The 22,642-nt window shown below is 41.8% G+C and overlaps 2 protein-coding genes across 15 annotated transcripts in view; one reads left to right on the top strand and one right to left on the bottom strand.

Moving 5' to 3' along the window:
* The window catches only part of RPRD1B (regulation of nuclear pre-mRNA domain containing 1B), a 58,855-nt gene extending 40,306 nt beyond the window's left edge, over positions 1–18,549 (bottom strand). For 6 of the 7 annotated variants that reach the window (XR_010154015.1, XR_010154016.1, XR_001712007.4 and 3 more), the window contains exons 1-3: positions 17,960–18,110; positions 11,503–11,632; positions 3,591–3,724 (exon numbers count right to left, since the gene is read on the bottom strand). Coding sequence is in view for 4 of the 7 variants with exons in the window: in XM_063802479.1 (XP_063658549.1) it covers positions 3,591–3,724; positions 11,503–11,632; positions 17,960–18,110 (415 nt within the window). In the remaining 3 variants the exon portion in view is untranslated. Of the gene's footprint in view, positions 1–3,590; positions 3,725–11,502; positions 11,633–17,959 lie in introns of all 7 variants that reach the window. The other variant, NM_001242592.3, reaches the window with a different exon arrangement.
* Positions 18,550–18,552: 3 nt separating this feature from the next.
* The window catches only part of TTI1 (TELO2 interacting protein 1), a 49,795-nt gene continuing 45,705 nt past the window's right edge, over positions 18,553–22,642 (top strand). For 5 of the 8 annotated variants that reach the window (XR_010154219.1, XR_001712220.4, XM_514634.8 and 2 more), the window contains exon 1: positions 18,553–18,654. The gene's annotated coding sequence lies outside the window, so the exon portion shown is untranslated. The remainder of the gene's footprint in view (positions 18,655–22,642) is intronic. The other 3 variants (XM_009437184.5, XM_063802935.1, XM_063802934.1) reach the window with 1 other exon arrangement.

The following is a 22,642-nucleotide window of genomic DNA, read 5'->3' as shown; positions in this document are numbered from 1 at the left end:
GCTTTAGAAATGACAGCTAGGGGCCAGGCGTGGTGGCTCACGCCTGTAATCCTGCCATTTCGGGAGGCTGAGGTGGGCGGATCACCTGAGGTTGGGAGTTCGGGACCAGCCTGACCAACATGGAGAAACCCCATCTCTACTAAAAATACAAAATTAGCCAGGCGTGGTGGCACATGCCTGTAATCCCAGCTACTTGGAAGGCTGAGGCAGGAGAATCACTTGAACCTGGGAGGCAGAGGTTGCGGTGAGCCGAGGTCCCGCCACTGCACTCCAGTCTGGGCGACAGAGCAAGACTTCATCTCAAAAAAGAAATGACAGCTAGGATTCATACTGTGGAAGCCTGAATAGCTAAACTATATTAAGATCCAGGAAAGCTGGGTAACCTACTCACAAATTCCTACCAAAATTCCTACCAATATTGAAACCGTGTGCTTTCAGGAAATACGACAGTGTGAAGAATATCAGCTTTAAAGTCGTATAGACCTGGGAATTCGCCACTTACCAATTATCTCTCTCTGAACAAAATTACTATACCTTTTTGAGCCAGTATCCTCATCTAAAGTATGAAAATAATACCAAATTCACAGAGTAGTTGTAAGGATCTAAAACAAATTAACATGAAAAGCAGCCAGCAGAGGCTGGTACATAACGGATGCTCAATAAATGCTAGTCCCTTTGTATCTACCCTCTCTCTCTAAATCCTTCTACAACCGTATACTACATGAGTCACATGTGGCTCAAATAAAAAAAGTTCCATTCAGTCAAGCAACACCTTGAGTATTCTCAAGAGTAGAGAACTTTTCTCCTTTTCTTGCTTTTTAAATTTTGTTTTTAACTGACAAATAATAATTGTATATATTTATAGGGTACAGTGTGATGTTTTGAGAGACACCTTTAGAACACCTTGAGAGACAGGTTTATAAACTTAATACCCAGTTCTAAAACAGAATTCCTAAGCTCATGCATTCTCTAATGTTGTAAGAACTGTCAAAGTTCCATAGAAAAATTTTTATTTCAGAGGTAAACTCCATGAAGTTGCCTGAAGACAAAGAATTACCCATGAATCAAAGCTGGAATATAAAAGGACTACTCAAATTTGGAAATAAACTTCTCGAGAACTCATCAACATTTGAAAGGACTGTGGTAAAATATTCTGATAACTCAGGTCCAGAGAAGAGAGTGAAGACAGAGTGAGTCAGCTGGGACTAACACACATGTTGAAATCTTTTGATGTGTGTTTTCATCTTTATAGAATAGAGAAAGAGAAATTATCTTTAGATTAGCATTATCCTCTACCTAGAGGAAACTGCCTCTATTATTGTTAATGTCTGTCTAGACTTTCAAAAAAAAATCAGAAACCCACTGAAGCTATTCCCAATACTATCACTGCCACAAATTCCACACATTCCCAGAGTGCAAACCTATTCCTCACTCTTTTCTCCCTCTTTCCTATAGCATCTAGCATAGGTGTTTATTCAAAGTATGTGTCCAGCAAATGTACATTAAATTGAAATTCAACATTAGCTTCAAACATCCTCTTTCAAGGCTCCCCTACTTGCCCAAAGGTGTTCTTAAAAACCAGCACTGTTTACCAATGAACTCTAAGGCAGAGTAAAGAATGCTGAGTAATTCCCCAAAGCTGTACTGAAGACCTCCAAAGGACACAATGCAAACACCAGAATCCAAAGCAGGAAACATCTTGCTTTTCAGAAGCTACCAATCACCTGAGTGATCCTAAAATTATCTTCTAGCAACACCAAGTAAAACAACAATGACCTGCAGTCTGAAAGCACTTCCGTCATTCACAGAAAGCCTCTAACCTTTGGTTTCACAGGAAAGTTACCCACTGTAAAATGCAAATAATTCCAGACCTGGAAAGGATCATGAAGGGTACACAAAAGGGTTGCTCAGTGAAGGATACTGTCACACATGCTAATCATGACTAGGTTCTATAGCAGATGCATGTACAAAGTACCAGAGAACAAGGAGGGAATGACCACATGGGCCCAGACAAGCCAGGGAAGATGTCAGAATGAGAGTTGCATTCTTGGAGAATGAGTTCACCACACAGTGAAAGCGGTAGAAGGACATCAAGTAGAGGTAACAGCAGATGGAAAGGAAGCAGTGCCAACAGAGCATCCAGAGGGTAAACTGTCGGCAATTCAGTTTGGCCAAAGAATACAGTTTAAGTGAGGAAGTGGCAGGAGAAGAATCTGGAAAAACAGGTTAGTTCAGATAGAAAGGGTCTTCAACACTATCAGTACTTGGACTTGATCCTCCAGGAAACAAGTATGTATGCAGGCAGATCAGATCTGTAGCTAAGAAACATGTCATGCCAACTAGAATTAAACCACAACTAACCAGAAGCCAAGTAACTAAACAACATTTGATCTTACTCTTTAAAGAAAAAAATAGGCCAGGTGCGGTGGCTCACGCCTATAATATCAGCACTTTGGGAGGCTGAGGCGGGTGGATCACGAGGTCAGCAGTTCAAGACCAGCCTGGCCAAGATGGTGAAACCCTGTCTCTACCAAAAATACAAAAATTAGCTGGGCATGGTGGCAGGTGCCTGTAATCCCAGCTACTCGGGAGGCTGAGGCAAAGAACTGCTTGAACCCGGGAGGCGGAGGTTGCAGTGAGCCGAGATCATACCACCGCACTCCAGCCCAGGTAACAAAGCAAGACTCTGTCTCAAAAAAAAAAAAAAAAAAAAAAGAAAAAAAGAAAAAATAATATAAGCTCTTATTAAGGGCTTTGCAAAATTCACACACAGATGCACTTCCTAAAGATATCCTGGGTTCAGTAAAGATCAAAATCAGTTTTAAGCTGGGCGCAGTGACTCACACCTGTAATCCAGCACTTTGGGAGGCCGAGGCGGGCAGATCACTTGAGGTCAGGAGTTCGAGACCAGCCTGGCAAACATGGTGAAACCCCGTCTCTTCTAAAAATACAGAAATTAGCCGGGTGTTGTGGCAGGTGCCTGAATCTCAGCTACTCGGGAGGCTGGGGCAGGAGAATGGCTTGAACCCAGGAGGCGGAGGTTGCAGTGAGCCGAGATCACGCCACTGCACTCCAGCCTGGGTGACAGGGTGAGATTCTGTCTCCAAAACAAACAAACAATCAACTTTAGACAGACACCATGCTGACAATCCTAAGGATATGTTTCAAAAGCACATCTACATTTAATTAAATCAAGTTCTTAAAAAGCTAAGAAACTTATCCAAGGTCCTATTGTAGTTAATGGCAGAGCAAGGACAAAATCTTAGTCCAGGCTACTTCCTAGTTCACCACAACTCTGAACAACTTTGTTGTTCCTTTCCTTGTGCAAGGAAAGTCTCTGAAAGACAGAAGCAAGCCAAGGAGAACAGAGAGCAAAAGTCAGGGTGTGAGAGGATGAATAGCATGAATACTAGAACCAGGCTTACACGCTGTGAGCACTACATAAATTCTCACCATCATTCATGATCATCTCTCTCTCTGAAGAATCATAAAATCGCTGGTGGTTCACAGCAAACCCCACTGCAGCTTTTCATATTTGATTCGAAAGTAGGCAAAGACCAAGAGCTGTAAACATGTGGTGATGTTTCTACCTTTGGGGGGAGGGCTCTTGGAGTCCTCCATAGACAGCTTCAGCTGCTGTATGAACTCGCCGCCATACACACTTCGTTCTTGCCAGATGTTCAGCAATCTTTCTAAAGGTTTTTTACAGCCTTCATCTGCCTCTCTGCCCAGAAAAGATGAAAAGATATATATAAGCTTAAGATTTTTTGTTTTTAATTAGGACAGACCTACTTAAAAAAAAAAAGAAATCAACAACTGACTAAATGATTTACACATTTAAAAGCAAATAAGGTACATATTGTAATACCTGGATACCCAAAACTTGACCACAAACTACATTCTTCGTGCAGTGGGAGGGATCATGCCATAATTGAAATCAAATAGGACCAAAAGTCAATGGCCAATTTTTACAGACAGAAAATTATCAAAACTCCATCTTATCAGTTGTGATAGCTTGCTTTTTAAGAAGACGTTAATTAAAATGTACTGCCAGACATTCTGCTGGAAATTAAAAGTGGATCAGAACTCTTAAAGATAGAAAAATGATTTTAAAAAACCAGATGTTTAAAACAGGAAATAAATTCACTGCAACTCATCAATTCTAACACACCAACACCTCTACATGTATAAACACAATCACATACATGTATATGTCAAGAATCATTCCAGTTCTAACCACTGCATAATTATTTTAATTCTGGGCTAAGTCCATAGTCCAGGTTCACACAAAGGTATCTGATAATCTTAGAACACACTTAATAATGCAGTCCTTCATAATTTATATCAAAGGATATGAATTAGAAGTTAGAAAATGTTTTCCCCTGACATGTTAACTCCTGAAACAGGATATAAAGGACTATAACTAGCACTCACTGAGAACCAATTGCCTACAATAAAATCTCAGACAGCAAGCAGAAGATTGGGTTAGACTTTCTGAAAGCAAAGTGAATTCAGTCACCACGCACTGTTACCATGAAATCTTCTGTTTTGTGAGGGGGTTTAAATGGCAACGATCTTATACTGAATGACTTTAAACAAGAAGGGATACCTCGACATCTTAGTATCTAAGTTAAATGGCTTTTAGTAGGAACTTCAAGGAGAAACCATGCCAATTCAACTGAGATGGGAACTCTATTCACACCCGACCGTGACAACGCTTTCATAAACTCAAGGAGAACTTAGGTTTCGGCCTAGCCCAGTCAGAATGTCTCACTTATGAATTATTAGTGGTAAATTTCACTGACTAAAGGACTCAATCAGAGTACATAAAAATTAATTCTTTTTTTGTTAAACTTTTTAAAGTCAGAAGTGAGGGTTCGGGAAAAAAAGGAAAAACATTTCTACTGCTAATTTTATAAAGCTTAAAAATATGACCCAATTACTTGGTATTTGTGATAAAACACTTTTACTCCACCTTCAAAATATATCCAGAAATGAGTTATTTCTCATCTTTTCCTCTGCTATCAATCTGGCCCAAGGCACTATCATCTCTCGCCTGCATTACTACAGTAGCCTCATTACTGGTCTCCTCGCTTCCACCCTTGTCCTCCTACAACCTATTCTCAAGTTTTCAAAATACAATTTTAGCTGCTGTACTAAGGCAGACCACGTCACTCCTTTGTTCAAAATTGCCAACATTTCCTCCCAGTATCCCTCAGAATAAAAGTCCTTATAAAGACTCCAAGGCCTTTCCCAACCCAGCTGTTATTTCCCTGGCCTCATCTCCTACCCACTCTTCCCCACCCCCGTCCTCCAACCTCCTGCCTCAACAACAGCTACCCTAGCACTGCCTCAGAGCCTTAGCACTTCAAAAGTTTGCTTTGCCTGGAACCACATTCCCCATGTGGCCACACAGCTCAATTCCTCTCCTCCTTCAGGGGTATGTTTAGTTACACCACCTTCAGTGTGTCATTCCCTAATCTCCACGTTGAAAATAACACTCCCTGCCCCTACTCAATTTTTCTCCATACAACTTTTCTGGTATGCTGTATATTCAATAGTTTACTTTTTGTTTACACGCTTTCCATTTGAATGTAATTTCCACAGGGGTGCAGATTTGTTATTTTCTCCCATTGCTATATGCCCTTGAACAAGCACAATAAATATCTGTCAAATTGTAATCTTTTCCAAAAAAATGTATATGGGTTTCGGTAAGTTATACAGTTGCTTAACTTTCAACAATCATCTTACTGTATCAAGGTCATGTCAGAAATCAACTAAGCACTCCTCAGCTCGACCAATGAAGGTTTACAAAGAATAAGAAGGCCTGGGTCCTGACCTCTAGGGCTCGACTCAGCAATCCCTCAGACCTGTTTTTAGTCTCCTTTCCCTACCCTACCTGGAACTTTGCGTTCCAGCAACACCCACCCGTATGTATTTGCTACTCAGAATTTGTTCTCTCATGTGCATGTGCCTTTGTTTATGCTATCTCTTCTCCTTCAAATGGAACAGCCAAAATTGAACAAGGCAAAGGGAAAGGAGTAATTCAGGTAGCTGAAGTATATGGGGGAATGTGCGGAAACTGCAGAAGAATCTGGAAGGAGGGTGGAATTCAATTACAGCGAGCCCTGAATGCCATATTAAAGCATGTGGCCTGCAGGCAATGGGAGGTCCCTCATGTGAGCAAATGTATAGCTTAGAAAAATAAAGTCATTATAATTAGTAAAACCAAATTGCAACTAATCAGAACTTAGTTAATGAACTAGCTGGTACTTTTAGCATAAAATCTGTTTGCTGCAGATTCTCTGTTCGCTTAAAAGAAAGAGAAACCAGTCTCATGAGAATAAATTCTTATCAAGGATTTAGTTTAAAAGTAGGTGGGTATCACAACACACTCTCACCACCCACCATTCCTGGAGATACTTGGGACTCCATTCAGGCTAAGACTGGTTTTGTGTACAGTTTCAGGCACAGTGGAAAATGATGCTCAAACCTGTTATAACCACAAAACATTTTCAAAAGGCTTTTACTACTAAAGGCCAAAAGGGGGGTTCTAGTTTAATTAGTGAATATAACTAACCAGGACAGATATTTCCTTGAACATTGTGGTAAATCAAAGTTTTGCTAGATAAGTTTCAAAGTTATACATAAAATATTCAAGAAATCTTTCTACTGATTAGGTTTTGAAGGAAGTAGCTCCAGCTAAATGGAAGTCACTTCGGCATCTGGAATTAGATACAACCAAAGTAATAAAGCCGTTTTATAACAGAAAGAGAAATATTTTCAGGTTGTACTAACTCCAATCTAAACTGAGAAATCTTTAAGTGGAAAAAAAGACTGAACAATCTTTGCCAACAATCTATGAATAAAGTGGAAGATGGCAAATAATTACATACACAACTTAATATTACGTTGAACACTTCGTATTTTAATTCTGATTAATAACAAATTCAATCACTTTATTTTTCAATACAGATAGCAAAACTGACCTTTAAGAGTGAAAAATGTGTATGATACACACAAACAGAATTGCTGCTTGACGTGTCAGCTGGACACCTGAGTCCCTGCAAAGCCAGCCTTGGGGGCCTTTTCTTCCTCTACAGTTCTATGGCACTTTTTCAGTACAACCACAGTAATTTGTACAACTCTGTCTTATCTCATGCACAGCAGGCCTATGGTAGGCCTACTAAGGGCAGGAATTCTAAGTATTCCCTACACTTCCAACAGTACCTCATGTAAAGCTGGTTCAGAAAAGAGTTAACACAGAAAGCCAGACTGCTACCCTTAGGGAAGTGGTCTGGGAACTTAGGATTTCAGAGTGTCCCTACCATTTCCTAACTGGCAAGGGTGGTTTACTGGGCCTAAATTGTTTGTGCAAGCAATACGGTTCTTAATGAACACCTGAGCCTGGCGCGGTGGCTGATGCCTGTAATCCCAGCACTTTGAGAGGCCAAGGCGGGCAGATCACAAGGTCAGGAGATCAAGACCATCCTGGCTAACATGGTGAAACTCCGTCTCTACTAAAAAATACAAAAAATTAGCCGGGCATCATGGTGGGCGCCTGTAGTCCCAGCTACTTGGGAGGCTGAGGCAGGAGAATGGCGTGAACCCGAGAGGCGGAGCTTGCAGTGAGCCAAGACCAAGCCACTGCACTCCAGCCTGGGCGACAGAGCGAGAATCCGTCTCAAAAAAAAAAAAAATGAACACCTGATTTATTTCTGGGAGCTTAGAATTTTGGCAGAGGGTGTCTACATGACCAATCCAATAAAAACTCTGGGCACAGAGTCTTTAATGAGCTTTCCTGGTAGGTTACACATCATACACATCACAACTCAGTGCTAGAGGAATTAAGCGTGTTTGTGTAATAACACTGAGAGAGGACTCGGAAGCTTATACCTAGAGCGCTCCAGTCTGCTGCGGGCACTGCACGCACATCACCCTCTGCTGCTGCTGCTTTGGATCCTTTAGCTGTAATGAATCACTGCCATGACTATGACTACATCATGAGCCCTGTGAGTCATTCTAGGGAATCACCAAACCTGGGAGTGGTCTTGGGGCCCACAACAATAAATAAATATCATGTGGGTAACTCTCAAATTTATGTCTCCAGAAATAAGTCTCTACTGAGCTTCAGACTATTTTATCCACCTGCCTATTTGGCATCACTCCTTGGAATATTCACTAGCCATCTCACACTCGGCCTGGCCAAAACAAAACTCGTGATTTCCTCCATCAAATCTTTTCCCCAATCTTCACTTCAGTAAAGGGCACCATCAGTCATTCCTTACATCAAAAACCTAGAAATGGTCTTTGATTTCTCTTTTCACTTACTACCAGCTCCCACTCAACGCCTATAAATCCTATCAGTTTTACACTGGAGAGATGGGGATCCTCCCATGAAGGAAGCACTCAATAAATGGAAGCTATTAGTATCTTCCCATTGCTTCTGAGTCCTAGGCAATGTCACCTCTAGCCTGCATCACAGCAATATCCTCCAAACTCATGTCCCCGCCCCTCCCTTGGCCTTTACAATCCATCCCTCTACACTAAGCCATTTTTAAAGAGGGATGTTTTAAAAATGTATGTTGGAATACATTGGAATATATCATTCCCGTGGTTAAAACTCTTCAATGACATCCCATGAGAAAAAAATCCTAACTCCCAAGTCTTACAGGGTGTATGTGACTGGTGCATGTCCACCTCTCGGACCTCATCTGGATATCACTTTTCCCTTTGTGCACTACATTCTAACCACACCAGCCTTCATTCTGTTTCTCTTAGCAGGCCAAGATGATCTCTGCCTTAAGTTTTTCTTAATAGCTGCTCCCGCTTCACACGATTACCGCAAATGTCATTTCCTTAGAGGCCTTCCTGAACCACACTACCTGTGAGATCCTACTCTAGAACATCACTCCATTTTACTATGTCCATATTGCCCTGCTCTGAAAGTATCTTGCTCATTTAATTGTCTTTGCCTGCCTTGTTCACTGCTGCTCCCCCAGTGTCTGGATCCATACTTGGCACATAGAAGGCACTCCAATACATGTTGAATGAAAAATGACATGGACAGCTGTCTCCTCACTGGGAAGAAAACAAGGCACTTGTATGAAAAGCAAGTTTGCAGTCTGGTTAATTAAACTGCTATTCAAATCAAATCTATCCTATGAACTTGGCAGCTTTCTCTGACTTGAGAGTTTTTTTTACTGTTTGTTTGTTTTGGGTGTGGAGGTGTCTTTTATCATAAAAATATCCCTCATCAATTTAGTCAACAGTAATGGGTCAACTATCTTTGTTCATCAACTGACCACAGAAAAAGCACACAGAAAGTATATGTTAATTAGGCTACTCCTACTGTGGACGAGCTGCATCACGGTTGAAGCAGAACTGTTGGACTTTCTGTCCCAATAATGGGGTACAAGAAAGGAGATTGGAAACATGGGTATCCTGAATGTAATACCCAAGCATAATCTTAAAAGAACCAGAAGAATGCAAACAGAAAGGAATTCGGGCTATTTTATTGAGAAGGACCAGGTTTATCTTCCTCACACTGCCACTGAATCTGCCAAGACATCTAAAACCTGGCTAGTTTTTAAGGTGTTCCCAAGAAAAAAGGAATTTTTAACCCTGGTATTGCCCACCCCCTTTTCCACCCCTTTCTATTTACTTTTTGGTTTCAGGACAGCTAAAGATTACAGATCGTTTGTCTGTTTGTAATTTAGAGACAGGGTCATGCTCTGTTGCTAAACCTGGAGTGCAGTGGTATGATTATAGCTCACTACAGCTTTGAACTCCTGGGCTCAAGCAATCCCCCTGCCTCAGCCTCCCAAGTAGCTAGGACTACAGGTGCACACCACCATGCCTGGCTAATTTTTTAAAAATTTTTTGTAGACACAGGGTCTCATTATGCTGCCCAGGCTGGAATTTTTTAATAACACTGTTATGTTTACTATCCCTACAAGAAATCATTCCAGCCAACTCCCTAGACCAAATCTCTTCCATAATGAGTTAACATTAATTAACTCATTTAACAAATATTTACTGAACGCCTACTCTGTGTCATAATGTTGCCCAGCTCCTGGGACACCACTTACATGGAGGCTATATAAATGGTATTCCTTCAAGCTACATAACTCAGCAGCTCTGTGCCAGACACTTTACTAGGTGCCTGGAATATAGGAAAAAACAAATGATCCAATGAATGAGCAAATGTGGAACAGGCATTGTACTACATACTTTTAAACATATTGTCTGTCTTTACCCTCACAACTCTTATGAGGGGGAGTGGTATCCTCCCCCTTTAGCCAGTTAGGAAATTTGGGCTCAAAAAGTTAAGTAACACATCCAAGGTCACTCACATAGTGTCTGAGGCAGAGCTACCATCAATTTCTAAGCAACTGTGAACTAAATCTCATCAAAGCAAGAAAATCTGTCTATTTCAGATAGCTCCTCTAGTAGTCTGTTCTAAGCTTACTCTGTTATGAAGATTCAGTATTTTTTTCAAGTTAATAACACATTTTGCTACTTGTGTCCATCTTGATCAAAAGGTGAGCCGTGTTATGTAGCTTATCCACAAAAACCATCTTTTTCATCTCTAGAAAGCTAGGTGTCATTTCTTTCTCTTGGATTTCTAATTTTAATCCTTCAAACTTTTCAAATCCTGCAATGAAAGCAGGACTTCATTTCTCATTTAAGGCCTTTCACCACTATATTTTAGACCTAATAACAATTTATGTTTAACCTACTAGTCTCCCATTCATGTTTCCCAATTCCTTTTGCAAATATCTGTTTATATATTTACTTATAAACATAATATTCTAATGAACGATAGTTTTTCTTTACTTTTCCTGGGCACCTAATTTAAGCCCACAGAAAGCTTTTGTTTTTACATGAAGTAAAGTAATTTATAAAACTTTTAATCCAATGTATGCTTTCTATGGTATTAGTTGTATGAGTGCCACTCCTCTCTGCCACAAAACACAATAGCATCAGGCTTAATACAATATAGCCAGAGCAAACACCTACTTTCTACACTAATAATTACTATTATTGCAGTTACAGTAATGCCTACTATTTTTAGTAAACTAGACATCTAGAAATCCAGAAGGAAATAAAAAGGAAGGCATTTGGCAATTAATTTCTTGCTATTAAGTTATGTTACTAAAAGGTTCCCTTACTAGTTAGCTTTGTTTTTTGATCATAAGCTGATGAGACAACTCAACCAAACCAAGGAAAATACCATAACCAAGAAATAAATTCAAAAAATGAAAATGAATATATCTAGAAGAAAGATAATGCTAGGCTGAATCTCTCAAATGTATCAGAATGTTTACATGTCTCAATAGTTCTTGAGGGCTCAACAAAACATAAAACCACAATTCGGCCTCCACAACTGTCTGCAAAGTAGGAAGTTGTCAATTTACAAAGGCTATCACAGAAAAGGAAGAACAAAAAGGTGGGAAAGGCAATGAATTTAAAAACAAATCCAAAAAACAGACAACATACCTGGCAACATGAGAAAAAGCATCCACAAGGACAGATTCAAATTCTCTAGTGAATTCAGGTCCTTTCCTTTTACTGTTTTGGATGACATCATTCGCTAAATACAGAAAAGTAAGCTTTCTATTTGATTTGGCTGAAAGAAAGAAAAGAAAAGAATTTAACTTACACCAAAGAAATTCTCAATTCACAATTCTTTTGCCCTGGGCTGCTCCTAAAAAAACATTAAGACAAGTATTATCTACCTGGGGGGTCAAGTAGATATGTTTAAAAAGACCACCTAAGGAATAGGTTTGGGAATACCATTTCGGAAAAAAAAAAAGAAAAGAAAAAGAATGGGCCATCTTCATTGCTGTGTTGTTTAAACCAGGGTAATTAATTGATAGTAAAACTTAAAGATAATCCAAAGAGAATTCCTAAAGGATAAGCAGTCAGTGCTAATGTTGAAACTAAGGCTTTTATTTATTCTACTGCAAAAATGAGCAACTTCTAACTCACTTTTAATTATCAAATATTTCAGAATGAAAGACTGAGTTGGCCGGACGCAGTGGCCCATGCCTGTAATCTCAGCACTCTGGGAGGACGAGGTGGGTGGATCATTTGAGGTCAGGAGTTTGAGACCAGCCTGGCCAACATGGTGAAACCCTACCTCTAGTAAAGATACAAAAATTAGCCGGGTGTGATGGTGGGCACCTGTAGTCCCAGCTACTCCGGAGGCTGAGGCAGGAGAATCGCTTGAACCCAGGAGGTGGAGGTTGCAGTGAGCCGAGATTGCACTACTGTACTCCAGCTTGGGCAATAGAGCAAGACTCTGTCTCAAAAAAAAAAAAAAGACTGAGTTAGGTTTCAATTTTAAAATGGTTTCGCCGAGCGTGGTGGCTCATGCCTGTCATCCCAGCACTTTTGGAGGCCGAGATGGACGGATCACCTGAGGTCGGGAGTTTGAGACCAGCCTGACCAACGTGGAGAAACCCCGTCTCTACTAAAAATACAAAATTTGCCTGGCGTGGTGGCGCATGCCTGTAATCCCAGTTACTCAGGAGGCTGAGGCGGGAGAATCGCTTGAAACCGGGAGGTAGAGGTTGTGGTGAGCCTAGATCATGCCATTGCCCTCCAGTCTGGGCAACAAGAGCAAAACTCCATCTCAAAAAAAAAAAAAAAAAAAAAAAAAAAGGTTTCTTGTAATTTTGCTCCTAAACTGAGAATTTCTCTGATACTCCAATAACCATAATCAATAATATAGAAGAATCTCTAGGTGCACCAATAGATATTAGCTCAAATACAAGTATACATTAACACTACACTCTTATTGAAAATTTACACACGTGTGAAATCTAGATATGCAAAATTAGGGCTTTCACAAAAACCATAATTCTCTCTTATTTATATGAAATGTGGTTATTCCCTATTACTCTATATGGTATCATATATTAAACCATAAAAACCTCGTGCAATATGTCTGAGTTACAGTTGCTTTGGGGAACATTACTGAATTCCCTGGCTTCTATGCACATAATTTCTCAACTATAAAGTTACATCCCTACGATTTTTGGTTCCAATTTTCTTTTAAAAGAAATAAATAAGAACATAATTAGATGTTTCAAAACACAAAGTTTTCTCCAATGCTAAAGTACCTGAAAAACACAAGCTCTTTATCAACCTTAACACACCTGAGTAACTCTATTTCTCTCTGAAACCAGTTGTTTCTTTTGAAATGTACAAAGCATTGATATGTCTGACATAGCAGGCATAAGATCTGACATTTTAAAATGTAGCTACAGGAGGCTGGGCACAGTGGCTCACGCCTGTAATCCCAGCACTCCGGGAGGCCGAGGCAGGTGGATCACCTGAGGTCACGAGATCGAGGCCATCCTGGCTAACATGGTGAAACCTTGTCTCTACTAAAAATACAAAAAATTAGCCAGGCGTGGTGGCGGGCGCCTGTAGTCCCAGCTACTCAGGAGGCTGAGGCAGGACAATGGGGTGAGCCCAGGAGGCGGAGCTTGCAGTGAGCCGAGATCACGCCACTGCACTCCAGTCTGGGCGACAGAGCAAGACTCTGTCTCAAAAAAAAAAAAAAAAAAAAAAATATATACGAAAATCAGCCAGGTGTGGTGCCAGGCACCTGTAAACCCAGCTACCTGGGAGGCTGAGGCAGGCGAATCACTTGAACCTGGGAGGCGGAGGTTGCAGTGAGCCAAGATCGCGCCAACTGCACTCCCACCTGGGTGACAGAGTAAGAGACTCCGTCTCAAAAAAAAAAAAAAAAAAAATGTAGCTACAGGAGAGTAACCCAAGTTAAAAACATGATTTTAATAGCACATTACAGTTTAAACTGATGAAACTGATGTCTTAAATGCTCATAAAATTAAATATGGATACCCTGAATTGTCTTAACCTTCTGGTAATAACCTAGTTTAGATGGCCAACTGATAAGAATACTAGGAACCTGGAGCTTTCTTCAACTTTCTAATTGTTATTCAAAAACAGAACAAAAGTGTCAGTAGTTACAATATCTACTGTTGCTACAAAGGTATGATTATGGCAAAACGTGCTTTTTTGTTAAAGCAAACCTTTCTCTGCAAAGTTGATGTAAGTGAAACTACTACACCTATAATCCCATGCAAGTTAGCAGATTCGAAAGCAAAACAGAACTTCAACAAAGCAAATTTCATTAAGTGAAGCTTTAAAATTCCATACACTTTATGTTGAAAAAAAAAAAAACCTAGAATCCATATTGTAAAATGTCAGTGTGGACATTCAAGACCTGATATACTTTTCAGTAGACAAACAAGGTATCTAAGGGGCTTGAGACCCAAGGTTTTCACTGTTTACAATGCCAATTAATTTTCATCACCCCAGAACTTAACAATGGGGATTTATTTAGGATAAACTGTATCCCTCCATATTCAACATCCTCAACAGTCAACATAAGCACCATGTGTGTCAAGGTGATATGACAAAACCCTAGAGCTCTTGAGCACACACAGTCACAATACACACAACATGCACACCCCTCCATCCCAATCCTGGGGGACAACTCACTTGTTCAGATGTCCTTCCTATACGACAGAAATAGGTCCTTTCACTCACTACCCATGTCCATTCCAAACTGGTCAAACTAGTTGTTGAGTAAAATTTAAACAACTGGTTAATCAAAACTTTTCACTTGTTTGGCTGGTTTTGACATCTACAGAAAGTCTTAAAGTAATTCTGCGATAAAAGCCCATTACCTACATTCAGGCCAAGATACAAAACACCATTAAAAATACTCATTTAGGAGCACTTTACACCAAAACTATTCCATAAAGACGGGGAGACGTTCTACTTAGAACAGAGCTCAAATGGGATAAATTAAAAATTATTGCTAGAAAATGGAAAGACAACACATCAGGAATAGAAGTATTTAAGCAAGGAAAAAAGTTAATTTTTATAAATCTCATATATTTTGAAGGCAACTCAGAGACAGTCTGTGAGCATCTCAGCTACGGAAAATGACTTCACCCTAGGTAGAACCTACAGGGCTAATCAATCTGAACATTAGGGCACAGAATCCTTTTCTTTTAGTGTGGGGGCATTTTCAGTTCATGAAATAAGCCTGGATATTCGGAAGCTAGGTATTGATGCTTGGAAGAGCATCTTTTTTTAACTCTGCACTGTCCAGTAAGTTAGCCACTAACCACGTGTGGCTATTGGAACACCTGAATTGCAGCTGGTAAAAACTGGAAACTAAATTTTCAATTCTATCTACTTAAAACTTTAGTTCCTTAGTCACACATTTTAAGTGCTCCATAGCCACATATACCAAGCGGCTACCTGTTGGATGGCACAGATAGAAAACATTGCTATTATCACAGAAAATTGTATTAGATAGTGCTGCTTATATCCTTTATGCTGTTATCATAGAAAGTTGTATTGGATAGCGCTGTTTAGATCCTTTACTCAACCACGAAAATTCTATCAGAGACCATGATTTAATTCCTATTTTTAAACTATATAACAGGCACCATGAGATATCCTGTGGTGTTGCAAATAAACAAGAAGGTCTAGTTCCTCTCTCAAAACATAATCTAATGACAAAGATGTAACCAGTTCAAATGAACAGCTAGTAGGAACAAATTAAATGCTAAACTGGTATGATGGGGTGGGAGGCACTCATTAATTCTAATAAATGAAAGCACCACAGTTTGATTGCAGTCAGGTGACCACCTTCACTTATTAAATGCATTGAGGCACTGAGTACATGAAAAAGAACATATTTTGGCATCAGGCAGCCCTGGGCTCATGTCCTAGCTGTATGTCTGTGGACAAGGCACTTAATCCCTCTATACCTTTATCATCTCATCTATAAAATGAGGATAATAATGCTAGCCTACTTGCAACATAAGGCTTTACCACGTAAGATTAGGGATAATGGAGCTTCATACACAAATGTACTCTCTAATTTGCTTTTTTTCAGTAACTCAACTAGGGTGAGGCAAGGAATCAAGAAAGTGTCACAAAAGAAGTGACACTTGGCCAGGCGTGGTGGCTCACACCTGTAATACCAGCACTTTGGGAGGCCGAGGCGGGGGCATCGCAAGGTCAGGAGATCGAGACCATCCTAGCTAACACAGTGAAACCCCATCTCTACTAAAAATACAAAAAATTAGCTGAGTGTGGTGGCGGGCCCCTGTAGTTCCAGCTACTCGGGAGGCTGAGGATGGCATGAACCCGGGAGGTGGAGCTTGCAGTGAGCTGAGATCGCACCACTGCACTTCAGCCTGGGCGACAGAGCGAGACCCCCATCTCAAAAAAAAAAAAAAAAATGACACCTGAGATGGACTTTAACTGCCTCTTGAGGTCCCACCCAATAGAATTCTGTACAGTAGCAATTCACATTTCAGCACACTCTACAAATAATTTCTGAATGGCACAGTGGGGTACATGAAGAAGGCCCCATAAACTCCAGGCTCTACCTCTTCCCGGAACTGCTCGAAGGGCTGAGGGGATCCCTATCTCAGTACAGTACGCGATATTTAGGGGGGGTCCCTGCTAAAGGGCTAGAACTGGGTCTCCTGAAAAAAATGGATTTTGGTGTTTGCCAGCCTGTTGTAGTCTGAGCCTGTTCAGTTCGAAAGCCTTGAAAATACCACTTAGCCACTTCAGTTTCCTCACCTGTAGAGCAGGACATCTGTGGTGTCCCCAACTCACAGATAGCATAGAACACTTGTAAAGCCAATTCGCTATAAAGGCCTACCACATATAGGGTGTCTGGAGCAGCTCTGAGCTTCATTTCTTCAGTCTTCCATTATGAAACTCATCCAGGAGTGTAGGTGCCCATCTTTCCCCACCAGACTGTAAGCAACTTGAAGGTAAAGACCATGCCTCACAGTGAGTAATCAAAAGTCTCATCTCACCATAATCTGCTGAATGCCTACACTGTGCCTCACCCCATGCTAAATGTTCATTTGGATTATCCCGTTTACTCCTCACCACGAGATGAGTCTCAGTTTTTCCTCTTCTGCAAAGTTCCTACTTCATAGGGCTCCGAGAATTTTTTTTAATGGCAATGTATGTAAAGATATCAGTACTGCACTTCGCATGTAATAAAGACATAGTAAATTTCAGTTATCCATTCTGTAGATAAGGAAATTAAGGCACAGACAGGTTAAGTTGCTGGGGTCAGTAAGGCGGCAAAGTCAGGCTTAAATTCTAGGCAGTTGGCAGAGGCAACATGCTGCAAGTGTCCAAGCCAGTGCCTGGCACATAACAGAATGAGTTCAATGAATGTCTGTCAGAACCTGAGCAGGGCCTGAAATCAATGACAACTGCATGAGAGAGGAGAGGAGAGGAGAGGTAAGGTCTGGGTGGCCCCTTAACCTAAGATGGGAGAGACTACCTACTTCACAGGGCTGTTCTAAGGACTGAGTGCGAGGATACACACAAAGGTCTTAGTATAGTGACTGGTATGAAGTAAAGGCTTTGTAAGGGGTAGCTATCCTTGCCTCCCTCTTACAGATGAGAAAACGGAGACACAGGGAGATGAAGAAACTCTCCCAGTATTATTCAGCTGGCAAATAGCTGAGCCAGGACTCGATCTGCAGAGTCTGACTCCGGAGCCTACTGGCTTTTACTCCAAATACCCAGCACTGGGCCCGACATGCTAGGGCCAGTACGGCAGTGAATGCAGCCGAGATAATAACAGCCACAAATGTCAGGGGGAAACTGAAGGGAAAATGGCTTGATGAACTAGAAGTCTGGACACCTGAGTCCCAGTCCGTGGACCCTCAGGCAAGTACCTTAAACCTTCCCGGGCCTCAGTTTCCTTCTTCGAGAAATGGGGCTAACTTTGTCTCCCATCTCAGAAGCTCGATCAGGCCTGGAAAGCAAGGCTCAATGAAGAGGCTTAGAGGGGCCTAGGTTGTAGGTGGGCGAGAGGACAATCCGGGGACCGTCCAGGGGGTGGGGAGTTGGTGTTTACCTTTGCGGAGCTCGCGGTGCCACACGGAGACGATGGGTCCCGCGTGCTTGCGGTGGTGGATGAGCCAAAGGGACAGGGTCTGCACGCTCTGCTGAGAGTTGCTCAGCTCCGAGAGCTTCTTCTCCAGCGCCGACTCAGAGAAGGAGGACATGGTGGCGGCAGTGAGGCCCGGCAGGGAGCGGCCTGGGCCGCCCAGTGCGGCGGGAAGAGCGACGGCACGAGGCCGGGGCCTCACCTGACAGGCTGCGGGACTTTTTACCGACTGACAGACTGCCAGGGGTGCGAGGAGGGGGAGGGGATGGGTCTCCGCAGTAACAGCCGCCCGCGCCGCCGCCACAAGATGGCCACCCGACCTCTCACCCTGCCGCGAGAGCGAGGTCAAAGGGCAAGGGCCGGAGCAGAGGGGCACCGAGAGGCGTCGGAGCTCTAGAAAACCGTCCCTTTGGAGGCGGCGGCCGCTCTGAACCTCGCGCAGAGGACTTCGAAGGAGACAGAGCGAGGCAAGGAGAGTAGTTCCCCGGGCCCCCGGAAAGAGCTTTGACCGCTCGAGCCTGCACACCGGCGCAGTGGATCTCGCCGGAACCCTTTTTCCCGCTCCCTCGGAACCTTTCTGGCGCGATACGGCGCGCTACTTAGCGCGTCACTTCCGGCGAGGCAGAGGAGGCGGGAGAGTGAGAGAAAGGCTGGAAGACGAGGTAAGGGAAGAGTGGCGGGAACCAGAGGGAGCCCAGCAGCTGGGACCCTGTAGAGGGGTATCCTGAGGGGACATTGAGGCTGAGAGATCATGATCTGGGTATGGGAGGGGGATTTCCTTTCTAATCTGGAGGGCCCCAGGCCGCATCTTTCCTCCATATGTGTTCGGCTCTCTGGCTGTCCCCCAAAACACTTAGTTTTGGTTCTTCCAGGCCACCCACGTGCCCTTTTCACGCCTCCACGCCCTGGCGCTCGTTCTCTCTCCGAAAGTGACATCCCCTTTCTCACCTGGTGAGCTCCTACTCAGCCTCCCGGAGCACCCTTTAATGTCCTATTTTGACCTTTTAGTCTGTAACAGCGCCGTCATGAAACACACATTTGGGCTCTCGGCTCTTAAGTGGGTTCTCACTCAGGGTATTATTACATGCTGCTTTTGCCTTCTGCGGGTCCAGTTGACTTTTTCGAACTTAAGTGAGGTGTTAACTTTAGGGAAAAGGTGGAGGGAACTAACTTAGCCTTCCCAATGTGTCTGTTGACCTCGTGTTGAGACACACTATTTGAGGCCTGGCGCAACGGCTCTTGCTTGTAATCCCAACCCTTTGGGAGGCCGAGGCGAGAGGATAGCTTGAGGACTGGAGTTCAAGACCAGCCTGGGTAACAGCGAAAACTAGCCAGGCATGGTGACGCTCACCTGCAGTTCAGCTACGCGAGAGGATACCTTGAGCCCAGGAGTTAGAGGTTACAGTGAGCTATGATCGTGCCACTGCACTCCAGCCTGGGCGATGGAGCGAGACTCTTCTCTGAAACAAAACAAAACACTATCTGAGACTCTAAACCTTGACCCTATTTTTTTTTTAAGTTTTAAATCCCAGTTATCAAAGCAGCAGAGAAATTTTGTTTTTCTTACTGCCACGGGGGTGATGGTAGGGAGTTAAGTTATAGACATAAGAGGGTTTTAAAATTTCCTGATCGTGGTATAACTTCCTAGTTGTGGGCAGACTCTAGTTTAGGAGACGTTCTTCTAGCTGATGCCTGCTTTTGCTCTTATTGCACTGTATTGCAGTTCTTTGCTTACATGCTTTTACCCCTCCTCCAGACTAGAATCATAATCATAGCTAACACAGTGAGAGGTTACTATGTGCTAGACACAATTCCCACACAGTAACTCATTTAATCCTCACAACAAAGCTGTGAGGTATTATATTATCCCCCTTTGGACAGCGTAGGAAACAGGCTCAGAGAGGTTAAGTGACCTACCCAAGATCACATTACTAAGACTTGAGGGAAGGGGCTGCAACTTAGCCATCTTTTCGGCCCCAGTTCCTGATTTATCAAGTGAGTTAGTGTAAAAGAGGTGAGTAACCTAAAATCATACAGTGAGTATCTAGTCATAACTGAGGGCTTTTGTGTCGAAATCTAGATCATCTTTCCATATTAATAACACTGTCATATGCTGAGCACTTTTATACCAAATCACTGTCTATTAAGCACATTACATACTTTTTTAATTTAATTCTTACATCAGTCTTAGGAGTTGAAATTATTACAATCACTATTTGATAGACGAGAAAATGTAAAGCATGGTTAAGTACCCTATGTACTTGGACATAGTTAGGAAATAGCAGAGCCAGGAGTCAAATTAGGGTTATCTTATGTCTGATCCCAAATTCTTGACTCCTGAACCAATAGTTTATTCATTCATTCGGAAAATAATTTTTCAGCACCTATGTCCAAAGCACTCTTCTAAGCTAACAGACAAAATCCACGTTCTCAGGAACTTACTTTCTACTGAGAAAGATAGAGAAACAAACATGCAAGTTTAGAATAAGTCAGAAAGTGGTAAGTAACTTCAATAAAAATCAAGGAGTTAAGGAGGATAAGGAATGTATACGTGTAGGTGGGTAGTCTTTTACTTATGCTTCTCAGAGAAGGCCTCATTGATAAGATGTCATTTGAGAGACAAGCCATATGCCATTGTTCCAGGAAGAGGGAAAACCAAGTTTATACCATTGTTGGCATTTTGGAGCAACAACAGAGAGGACAATAAAGCTGGAGTGATATGAACTAGAAGGGTGGCTGGAAATTAGTTCAGAAAAGTACGAAGGGACTGCATCACATGGTGACTTGTAGGCAATAGTATAGACTTTAGATGTTACTCTGAATGAAATGAAGTCCACTGGGCAGTTTTGCACGAAGAAGGAGCATTGTGGCTGTTAGGTAGAAAATAAGACAGTAAGAGTGCAAAGGTAGAAGCAGGAAGGACCAGTTTGGCAGCTGTTGTAGTAACCCAGGTGAAAGGATAACTCAAACCAGGGTGGTATCTGTGGAAGTGGTAAGAAAGGGACAGTTCTGGGGATATTTTAGAGGAAGAGGTAACAGGATCCGCTGATAGATTGGATATGGGGTGTGAAAGACATATGAGAGTTGAGATAGCTCCAAGGGTTTTGGCCTAAGCAACTATAAGAATAGCGCTTCCATTTACTGAATTACAGAAAAGAGTGGGTTTGGAGAGTAAGAGCGAGCATTTGTATTTGGACATGTCCATTTGGAAATGCCTGAGTATAGATGTCTAAGGGGCAGTTGGGTTTATGGGTCAGGAATTCAAGGAAGAGCTATCTGGGTTAGAGATAAAAATGTGAGAGTCATAATGGAATAAGGTGTAAAAAGAGACTGAGTCCTAGGATTCTTCAACATATAGAGGTCTGAAAGGTGAGGATGATATGATTATGTGATTTTTCTTCTTAAGCTTGTTAATAGCTTGTTAGTATTAACAACTCTAATTGATTTTCAAATATTGAGCCAGTCTTGCATCTCTGAAATATGCCCCACTTTATCATGGGGGGTGTGTGTGTGTGTGTGTGTGTGTGTGTGTTTTACATACTGCTGAATTTCCTAATATTTTCTTTAGGATTTTTGCATCTATACTCATGAGAGAAATTGGTCTATAGATTTTTTAAATTTTTGTATTGCCTTTAGTTTGGTATCAGGATAATACTGGCTTTATAAAATGGATTGGAAAGTGTTTCTTCTTTTTCTAGAAGAGTATGTGCAGAATTGGTGTTAATTCTTCATTAAATGTTTGGCGGAATTCTCCAATGAAACCATCTTGGTTTGGAGATTCCCTCCACTCCCTGCTTCCCTCCCTCCCTCCCTCCTCCTTCCTCCCTCCTCCCTCCCTCCCTTCCTTCCCTTCTTCCTTTTTTTTCTGGAGTTTTTAAGTGACAAATTCAGTTTATTTAAAAGTTATAAAGCTGTTAAAATAATCTCTTTCATATTGTGGTTGTGTTTTTTGAGGAATTAACCACTTCATCAAAGTTGTCATATTTATATGGGTAAAGCTATTTGTGGTATTCCCTGTCTTTGTTTTCTGTTGCTTATAACAGAATACCTGAAACTGGGTAATTTATAAAGAAAAAGGATGTATTTCTTACAGTTATGGAGGCTGAGAAATCCAAGGTCACGGGGCCACATTGGGTAAAAAACTTTCTTGCTGATGGGGACTCTGCAGAGTCCCAAGGCAGTGCAGGATATCACAGGGCCAGGGGGCTGAGTGTGCTAGCTGAGGTCTGTTTTGCTCTTATAAAGCCACCAGTTCCCATGATAACCCATTAATCCATTTATGAGGGCTTATAAAGACTCCACTTCTCAATACATTGGGAATTAAATTTCAACATGAGTTTTGGAAGGGACAGATATTCAAACCATAGCATTCCCATATTACCCTTTGATGTCTGCAGGGTCTGTAGTACTGTCCCGTTTCATTACTGATATTGGAAATTTCCAGTATCAGTGTCTCGTCTCTTCTCTCTCCTCTCTCTTTCTCTCTCTCTCTCTTGCTCACTCACTCCCTTGTCAATCTTGCTAGAAGTTTGTCAATTTTATTGACCTTTTCAAAGAACCAGTTATTTATTTCATTGACTTTCTGTGTTTTCTGTTTTCAGTTTTGTCAATTTCTGCTCCTTATTATTTCTTCTGCTTGCTTTATTTTGC

This window comes from Pan troglodytes, chromosome 21, assembly GCF_028858775.2.
Source record: "Pan troglodytes isolate AG18354 chromosome 21, NHGRI_mPanTro3-v2.0_pri, whole genome shotgun sequence".
Classification (NCBI taxonomy): domain Eukaryota; kingdom Metazoa; phylum Chordata; class Mammalia; order Primates; family Hominidae; genus Pan; species Pan troglodytes.
The sequence above is the reverse complement of the archived record's forward strand: the minus strand, read 5'-3'. Positions and strand labels throughout refer to the sequence as shown.